A 10,111-nucleotide genomic window follows, 5' to 3' on the forward strand; every position below is an offset into this window, starting at 1 on the left:
CTTTTAATATTTTTTTCCTTTGCTGAATTTCTGGGATCTTGATTATTATATGTCTGGGTGTAGAGGTATTTTGGTTATGGCTAATTGGAGTTCTATATGCCTCTTAACTGTATGTCAGAATCTTTTTCCATGCTCGGGAAATTTTCTGCAATTACTTCTGCAAATAGTCTTATGTCATTTGTGTCGCCTCCTGCTGTTTCTTTGACACCTATTAGGCTTACATTGTTTTTCTTTGCCTCATCTTGCAGCTGTTTAATTGTTATTTCCCAGTTCCTTGTTATTTTTAAGAGAACTTTCCTTTTGTGATCGTTAGTTGCAATGCTGTCTTCAAGATCTGAAAGCCAATCTTTAGCTTCATTCAAGAGATTTGGCCAGCTTTTGATGGAAATTTTACTTTCCTGGATATCTCTTTGAATCTGTTTCACGCATTCTAATTTTTTCCTATCTTTTCCATTCAAGGTTTTTTTTTTATCATTTTTCTATGCTCCTCTACTTTTCATTTATGTCTTCTTTAGATGTGCTGAACAATTCTTTCATTATTGTTGTCATTTTTTTTTCTTACCTGAGAGATTATTTCTGGTCTGATTTCTTCTATGGCTTGATGGAGTTCTTTGTTTACTTCAGTTGCTGTCATTTCAGGAATTTCTGGTGTGTGACTTCCAAGTTTTCCTAGGTCAGTGTCTCCTGGACTTGTTCTGGGTGGTGTAGACTTCTGAGAATGCTTTGCTCCTTTTTCTTGTCATTTTTGATGCAGGAAACAGAACTTTAAGCCTCAACTTTCCCAGGCAGCTCACCAAAGGTCTCATATATCCCTGGGTTTCCTGCTTGTCAGACTTGCTCTGTGATGGTGGCAGGAGGTTGGGCACAAGAGCTAATCTCTCCCAGCAGCTCACAGAATGTACCTGCTTTTCCTGGAAGTCATACTTGCCCCACGATGGTGGCGGGAGGCAGGGCACTGGGTTTAGACTCATCCAGGATGTTCATGGATTGCCCCTAGCTTTCCTGGGGATGAGTTGTGCCCCAAGACAGCAGTACGAGGTGGGGCACTGGGCTAGGCTCCCCCAGGCAGTTCACAGAACCCACCTGGCTCAAGCCTATCTTTATCAGTACCCTCTTCCCTTCCTTCTGTGACTTACCTTCAGGGGCCACAAAGTGAGGGAGGTGCACAGCGGCCACAGTTCCCTGCTCAGCCTTGATGTCAAGGAGAGGTCCTGCCACCATCCAGGTGTCCTGTAGGTCATTTGTGCTCAGGAATTGGTCCCAAGAACAGAATTCAATCTCCACAGTCACGTCCCTTCTCACTTGAAAGCTGAGACCCGTGTGGGGCCAGTGGTAGTAGCCAGCCTCAGGGAAGTGAACACTGGGAGGAAAAGGAAGAAGCAGACTCTGAATTATGCAAGCTTACAGAGTGCCTTGTAGATGCTTGACCAGTGTAAGGATTTGTGGACCAGTGGAAAGGTTGCAATCCAACTACAGAGCCAGGATTTGGGTTTGGGTCCTGACTCCTGTCTAAATCTGGATCTTGGAGGATGTGAATTCACATCCTTAATCTCAGTTTTGTCATATGTAAACAGGAGTAATATCAGCATCCATATCATAGAATTATGTGTGGTAGGTGACCTAATGTAAAATGACAGTATAATGCATGTTGGGAGCAGAGCACTATTCCTACTTTGATGACGACAAAGAGCAGGGTAATGAAGTAGGCAGTGTTTTAAAAAGGGAGTGTTTATTATTGTAATATTAGTGATAACCCTTGGATGTGAAAACAATGCCTTTCAGGGATATTAAGGGAATTTCTCAAGACTCTCCTCATGTGAAATGATGGAGAGGTGCCAGATCCTGTAGGTAGACATTGGAAATCTGATTATCTCCCAGATGTTACAGGGACTATGAAAATCTGGTGTGTGGTAATGTGTTAAGAGATTGTGATTATGATTATGGAAATGTATCACTTAGAAGACTAAACACTTGGAGGGCAAGTCTACCACATACATGTTAGTGTTTCCATTTAGTACTCGTGTTAGTGAACTACTAAGTTTAGAGCAGCTATTAATAAAACAGAAACATACACATTATGAGAGACTAAAATGGAATTTAAAGCACGAAACAAATATCACAAGGGGACCTTGTTTGTATCATGTGTAGAATGAATCATTAACAAGAGCACATTATAGAGAATTGAACAAATCTGGATAATGGGTTTAGATGATATGAAACACTATAGGCTATGTTAGATGTCATAATGGAATGTTATTTATGGAAGAAAAACTTTTAATTTTTTGACATGCATAATATACTTAAGGATAAAATCATCTGATATCATGGATTGAAAATACTGTAAAAACAGGAAAAGAGGAGAGAGAACAGATGAAATGAATTTAGTGATACTGAAGCTGAATCAATATTATGGGTTATAGGGAGTTTGTTTACTCCACTTTTGTGTAGCATTAAAATTTTTCATTCAAAACATATCTTTCCATATTAAGAGCTCTCAGCCATTCTTGTCCATTCCTGCTGATTTGGCAAGAGAGGAACAACAAGTGGAGATGGTGTGGGCACTGCCTATAAGGACCCAGGGTGGGGAGTGTGGAAGGTGAGGCCAAGCTTGGCAGCCAGAACCTCTCACTCACTGCCACAGATTCCTCTCTTTGTCAACCACCTCCATGGGCAGAGGCCCTGTGGATCCACAGAAGCAATCTTCAGTACCCAGAGTCTCTGTGTGCAGGTCACCTAAAGAGTCAGGAAAAGTCAGATGGAAGGGTTCCCTCGAGCTACCTGTGGGAAGACTCTGTGACAGAATGGGAAGTGGTTAGTTCTGAGTTCTCCTGCTTGCTCTCCCACATTAGGTCCATGGTGGGGCTTGTCTTGAGGCTGGCAAGGGAGTGTGCCTGCAGCCTCTGTCCCTGCTCTTGAGTTTGCTGCTATCTGCAAACATCCTTTGCTCATCTGTACTTCCCCACTGGTCCAGAAGTGTCACTCTTCCCAGCACGTGCCAGGTTGGTGAGTAGAGAGAGATACCTGAGTCAAAAGATAGATTGGCAGACAGGGATGGGGAGTGGATTCTCAGGTCTCAGGAGCTCAACATGGGAGATCAATGTCATGGTGCAGGGTCTGGCACAAGCCATAGACATAGGAAAGGGCAGTGTCAGTTCCTGAGGCTGACAGAGGGAACCAAAATCCTTCTGAGGTAGGACAGAAATGAAAGCTAGGTAGAAAGGAGAGAAGCAAATCATAACTGGAAAATTATGCTTTAAGAAGTCTGTAACATCTACCCCCAATTGAAAACTTCCACGGTGATTTATATAATCATCCTGTTGGTTAAATTTAGGCTCTTTTCTTTCCTGACTCTTCATACTTACAATTCCTCAGGAACAGTGAAAGTCCATAATTTGGCTTAATTGAGAAAGTAAAGAGCAGGAATTCCCCTTAGATAAAGGAACAGGTTGTGGAAATTCAAAGCATGCTTAAATTATTCATCTAAAAAACTGGGCTCATACATGTAACATGGACCAGTACACTTCTTGAGAGCAGATCATATTTTCCTGGGGTTTCTGTTACCTCAAGAGAAGCACAAATGTTTCTTTGGTGTCTCGCTGTCTTGTGGGCCCAAGGTATCCTTCTTTGAATGTGTTCCTTTTAATTTTTGCCTAATAAACCCCTTACTGTGCCTCTTACTCTCTAGTCCTAAAATTCTTTTTTGCAGGGGATGGGCATTAGGGAATCTCAAAGCTTATTGTACAAATGTGGTGACCTAGGTTCCTTATCTCAGCTTCGGGAATATCATTAGACACAATCCGGTGACACTTCCATGTTTCAAGATTGGATAATCTTACTTGGAAGTAAGTATCCCCCTGGGCCCATCTAGGTAGTTAATCTGCCTTGTCTCACTTAGGGGGATGGAGCATGGGGATGGAGGACATGACCTCCCACAGTGACACCTCCCATCATATTGGCCCCAGAACAACCCAGTGAAATACCTGATTGTGGTCTCTGCTGCTTGAATGAGGATGTGGTATAACTTGCTTCTCCTTCCTCAGGGTCTTCAGTAGGGATCCTCGTATCTGGCATTCTACAAATGGAAATGTTTATTCTTTCTCAGATATCGTGGAGGCCAGAGCTTTCCACATGATACCCTCATTTAAAATTCAATGCACTCAAATTTGAACTCCATTCCTTGGTTCTTTTGAAGTTCTCTGTGTCTGTGTGAGTGGCCCTCCATCCACCATGTATCCATGCTAGAACTGGGGCATCATCCTGACTCCTTCCTTGTTGCTGTAGATTAAATGTGTCTCCCAAAGTGCACACATGGGAAAATTACTCCCCCGGGCAACTGTGTAGCATTCTGTGAATTCTAAAGGGTGGTGAGGTTCTAGGGCTTTGACCTCATGAAGAGATTACTGTCATTATCACAGGAATGGATTTATTGTGGCAAGAATAGATTTGTCATAAAAATAAGCTGGGCCCCCTCTTGTTTTTCCATGTGTATTCTGGTCCTTCCTCTTCTGTCATATTATACCCTATAAAAAAAGCCACTCCAGATTTAAACCCTTGTACCTTGACCACTCCAGCCTCCATAACAGTAAGAAATAATCTCTTTTTCTGATTAATTACCCAGTCTCAGATATTCTGTCATAATTGCACAAAATAAACTAAAACATTTGCCCAACCTGACCGTCAGTCATTTTTACAATACCTTCAAATAGCTCTCCTTGTATTCTACACTCTGCACTTCCATGGCCTCCATTCTAATCCCAGGTCCTGGCATCTGTGTTCTGAACCACTGCAGCCTCCTCCAAAGGGTTTTCTGCCCTGTCCCTCTGCTGCCCATTTTCTACACTGTAGATGCTCTTAGAATTTGAATCCAAGAAATCACTTCAATGCTTATCCTACAATATCTCTCTATTAATTGTGGAGTAAACAGAAAGTTGCTAATGAGGTCCAAATGGCCTTACTATGGGCCCTATCACATTCCACCCCATCTGTTCCACCTTCTCCCTGGTCACTGACTTCTAGACCAGTGATACTCAAACTCAATTCTCTTAAAATCCACCAGGAATTATTTAAAAAGATACACTGTAGGATCTTGGTTGGCCTCATTGCAGAGATTCTGCCTGGGCAGGTCTGGGTGGGGCCTGAGCATTTGCTCCTGGAGGATGGTAATGCTGCTGCTTCTGGCCCATGCACCACACTTTGAATAGTGCTGCTCTACACACCTGGCCTTGGCCTGGTCCTTCACAGAGCTAAGATCTCTTCTCCCTCAGAATCCCTCCTTCTGTCTGGAATCAACTCTTTCCTTTCCCTTTCACTGGTATGATATGATGCACAGCAGCGAGGAAGTTGAAGACAGAAAAATTTCAAGGTAATGGGCCAAAATATGTCCACCAGGGAGCACATGGGGGCCTGTAGCCCATTATGTGGGAGTTAGAGGTGGGCTTTTCCTGCCTTGAAGCTCCCTCTCAGTCCTGGAGGGTGTGTACAGGTGCAAGTGTGTGGAGGGGGTGACAGTGGTGGTGGTGACATGATAGTGATCTTTCTTCCAAAGGTCTCTCTGTGTCTTTGTCCTTGACTTCCCCTGTGGTCGCTGTTTTCATTGTTTCAGACTTCTCTGTTCATTGTAAGGAACCTGTACTAGCACCCACTGGTTATCACATGGTGAGCCCAGAGCCTGCACTCACTTTCTAAGGAGGGATTTAATCAGGCAGGCATTGTGGCCCTATTTTCACTGAGTAACCCAAACCCCTACATCACTCTGGTTGCTGTGTTTTCTTGGCTTCTTGCTGGCTCTGTCTTCTCCCACACTCCAAGACTCCTTCCCTATTTCTCAGCCCCAGACCAGACTCAGGCTTGTGTTGTCCAGAATGAGTTCCAGTTCCATCCCTTACCGTCTACTGGAGATGAGCAGCTGTGGTTTCTCTTGCTTCAGGGCCTCTAGTTCCTCCTCATTCAGAAGGGTGAGGTCCAGCCTGTAAGAACAAGAGAAATCTGGTTCTTCTGGAAACTCCCCACATTCCCAAAGTGCACAGGGTACAGCATATCTGCCAACTGCCAAAGGAATCTGGGAACCGCTGAAGGAATCTGTTGATATTACTTTCCCTGGAAATTGACCTCTGAGATGGAGGTAGAGTGAGGTGGTCCATTACAATTTTTTCTTGTGCAAATACACATGTGTGTGCTGACAGGTGATCAATATGCATCTCTTTTCCACCTGGGTAAGCCTCATTCAGGGGATAAGGGCTTATATCTGTTCACTGTCATATTGATAGTGTCTGGGCCTTGGCATGTGCTTGACATATTAGAGGGCAGCCACAAATAGTTGAAAGTGAGTAAATGAATGAAGTGTTGCTCCAGAGTGAAGTGAACATGGAAATCCTTTAGAACATGAAATGCATAAGTAAATATCACTTGATCAATTTCTTGTTTTTATATCATCCTCTTTTAGGGGCTGGGATGGAATGCAGAGCCATACACATGGGAGGCAAATGGTATATGACTGAGCTACACCCACAATATTTTACATGCTTTTTATTTCATTAGGATCCATGAGTAGATATGAGAGTTCCACTACACTGATCAGGAAACTGAATCTTTCAGAAGACTGTGACTGGCTGGAGTCACACAGCATAAGAGGCATGGCTAGGAAGAAGCCCAGGCTGACTATAACTTTGTCTATTTTTCTTCTCTTTGCCCATCCCAGCGCCCCATAGCCTTACCATAGTAGTGTGAGTTGGCAGGTGGGATTCCTGAGACCCTCAAAGAGCAGCTGCACACCATAGCTTCCTAGGTCATTCTGCTGCAGGTCTAACTCACTGAGGCTGGGGCTGGTGCTGAGCACGGAGGCCAGGTCCTGGCAGCAAGTGGATGTGAGGCCACAGCCAACAAGCCTGTAGAAGAGATGCACATGCGCACATAGTCATTGTCTCCAGCATTCACTACCCTGGGTACCTGGAGTCTGGTTACTATTAGCTGTAGCCCTGTGGGGTCCTGTGGTGATATTAGAAGAAGTCAGACTATCTTGGCTTAGAGTGGCCTGGGAACTCTTTGTTTTCTTCTTGCAGCTCAGAGTGCTTCAGAATGCTGGTACCCTCCCTTTCTCATTACTGTACAATTCACTGAAAATTTGCCCACGAAATACATCAACCTTAGATGAGTCCTATTTGAATACCTGAGTTTAACTGTTAATCACATTCACCCTGCCATGTACCCAGAGTCAGTGGCCATATAATGTCCAACTAAGTTTCAACATTAAGGGCAGCTCAATCTAGGAGGAAAACTAATGAACTCCTGTCAGAAGAATCAAAGCTGATGGAGACTATGATAGATGCAGTCAGAACTGGTGTGTGGAGCATGTGCTTTCTCACACTGGGGCATGGCTGTTGTCCTGCACGCTATGCTGAGCAGTGGTAAGCTCTCTAGCCTGCCTTGTCTTATCTGAGTAGATAACTCTAGGTGTCCTATAGCTAGGAATATAAAGGAATTGAGCTCTGGCCTATTGGTCTGCTGTTGAGCCTGGGAAAGAGCCTGAATTCTATTGTGTTCAGGACAGCCTGAATTTGCATTGTTAATGGACCAAAAATCATATGCCAGGTATGGGACAGTTCATCTTTCAGGAAAAGTAAGGATGAAAGGGCAGGTTATTTACTTCATCTTTCCAGATGAAATGTTTCTTCCCTCTTTCAAGCTTTCCCATCCTGCAAAGATCTACAGAGATGCATAGGGAAAGGACTAACACAGGGGCCGGGGTAGTCAGAGAGGAGATTAATTGTGGTCTTTCCAATCCCCTTAAACACTGTACCCCTTGATTAGCCCAACCTCTTAGAGGACAAAATGAGGAGTACACAAGTTATTACCCAACAAGTCTTACAATTTAGAGTAAAGATAATACACCCTGTCCCAGGATGCATGAAGGGAAATGTTAACTGCAACTCTGTATATTGCCACAACCTGGTGTTATGGTTTGAATCTGTGTGTCCCCCCAAAGCCTCAAGTGGCCATGGGGCAGGCTTTTACAGTTTGATGGGTGTGAGAGCTGCACCCACCCTGGGGTGGATAGTTTGCATATGTAAGGGAGAGGAAAAGGGTGCTTGAGGCCATTCCTCCTCCCCCATCCGCCCTGGTGTGGGCTGGTGGCTTAGCTGTGTTCTGCCACCCTGAGCTGTAGCTCTCTGTCATGTGCCAGTCTGCCTTGTAATCTGCCAAGTATGTACTGAAACCTCCACAAACTGTAAGCAAAATAAACCTTTCCTTCCTTAATTTTGGGCATCAGGTATTTTGTCCCAGCAGTGAGAAAAAAGTAACCAAGACACTTGGAAAGAACTCAGATGTGCATAATGGGGAGTGAGTCACAAACTAATGGAGCATCCATATAGTGAAATTCCATGCTTCCATTAAAAGAATGAGGCATCTTTGTATGTACTGACATAGACTATCTCTAATATGTATCAGAAATCATCAAATTAAGGCCATGATAGTGTTTGTAGTACATTAAGCTGTGTACGTGCTATGGGCTATACATACTTGGGGTCTCTGGGAAATTCTGTTTGGGGGTCTCTGCTTTGAGGTCCCAGCCCAGCTTCTGCAACCCTTTGTTCCCACAGCTGCATCTGCTTAGGTTAGAGCAAAACATTCAGGACATCATGTGCAGATCAAGCTGCAAGTTTGTCACTTTGTACTTAAAGGGTCTTGTCTAAAAGAGGGTGTGGTGCAAATGACTTTGATGTCAAGCTTTAATGTCAGACTTGGTTTCTAATCCTGATGCCATTGCTTTCTACCTATGCAGTCTTGGCAAAACAGTTAAGCTTTTGCCTCAATTTTATTAACTGTAGACAGTGAGGATTAGATATTGAAGGTGTGACAGATTCCTTAGCACTGCAGGAACTGCTAACTCTTTTTTGTTGTTGTTTTGTTTTGTTTTCTGGTACCGGGAATTGAACTCATGACCTTCTGCTTGCCAGGCAGGCCCTGTGCTGCTGAGCTAAATCCCCAGCCCCAGAACTGCTGACTCTTGATATTAGGAGGTTGTTCCAACTGGCTTCTCTTCCTATCTTCCTGTCCCATTGACCTCTTTGCTCAGAATTATCGATTGGAGAAAGAAGCAATGAGTCTTCAAAGGGAAAGAATTGTAGGCAAAAAGAAGGGAAAGAAGGGCAAGTAGGATCAGAGATGTGGACAGCATCCCAGAGTTCTTTGGCAGAAGCCAAAAGGAGAAGCTGATGGCAGTTCTCTCAAGAGTGCATGTGTGCATAACTTTGTGCATCAGGGGCAGGGGTCAGGAGAGGAGAGAGATATGTCAATAATCCACTGTTGTTTATCTGTGCTGAGGGATGTGGCTCTGTCATCCAGATGAAGATGGTAGCAGAGGACTGAATTAAGTGGACACCAGTGAGCTCAGCTGTCTATGGCTGTGACCCTTGCCAAGCAAGAGGGCCTGTTACTAGGCAACTGATGTCTGGTAAAGACCGACAAAGAGCAAATAGTAACTGCTCTGAGTACTTCAGCCATTTAATCCTCCGAGGAATCTTAGAAAGTCAATACTGTTGCCATCCTTCCCTGTGGCATATTGTGAAAATGTTCACAAAAGTTCCTCCTTTCCGACCTAGACTCATGCCCATTGCTAGTGATCACCCATCAAGAAACAGAGTACTGATCTGCATTTAGGGTGTGGATTTGGATGTCATAGGTTCTGCTTTGACTACTGGGACAATAGCCAAGGAGACTTTATGAGAGACTTGTGAAGAGCTTGGCTTTCTAGGTGCATATGGAGCCCTGTGACCACATCCCTCTATCCAGCCATGCGCGAGTTTCCACCTGAGCCTCCACAAGCCACTGACTTTCTGTGAGTTCCTTCTCCTCCACAAAGTCCTGCCCCCTTTTCTGCCCCTTTCTTTAGTCTACCAGATGGTCATCTGCTCCTTCCACCTCCGCACAATCCCTGCAAGGCAGTGTCAACACGGGAGGAGCAATTACCTCAGTCTCTGAAGTTTGCAGCTTGGGTGTTTCAGACCGAGGCAAAGGTGCTGGGCTCCAGCATCTGTTAGCATGTTGAAGTCCAACTCCAGCTCAGTCAGGGTCTGGCTGGTGCTCAGACCAAAGGCAAGGTGCTTGCAGCCCT

General features: G+C 44.4%; 1 protein-coding gene across 1 annotated transcript in view; it reads right to left on the bottom strand.

The window, feature by feature from the left end:
• Positions 1–10,111, bottom strand: part of LOC102013156 (NACHT, LRR and PYD domains-containing protein 1-like) — a 44,016-nt gene that overhangs the window by 16,729 nt on the left and 17,176 nt on the right. The window contains exons 7-9 of the mRNA XM_013522040.1: positions 6,714–6,884; positions 5,886–5,966; positions 1,137–1,360 (exon numbers count right to left, since the gene is read on the bottom strand). Coding sequence (XP_013377494.1) covers positions 1,137–1,360; positions 5,886–5,966; positions 6,714–6,884 — 476 coding nt within the window. The remainder of the gene's footprint in view (positions 1–1,136; positions 1,361–5,885; positions 5,967–6,713; positions 6,885–10,111) is intronic.

Source organism: Chinchilla lanigera, unplaced genomic scaffold (assembly GCF_000276665.1).
Source record: "Chinchilla lanigera isolate Chin_1 unplaced genomic scaffold, ChiLan1.0 scaffold00066, whole genome shotgun sequence".
Lineage (NCBI taxonomy): Eukaryota > Metazoa > Chordata > Mammalia > Rodentia > Chinchillidae > Chinchilla > Chinchilla lanigera.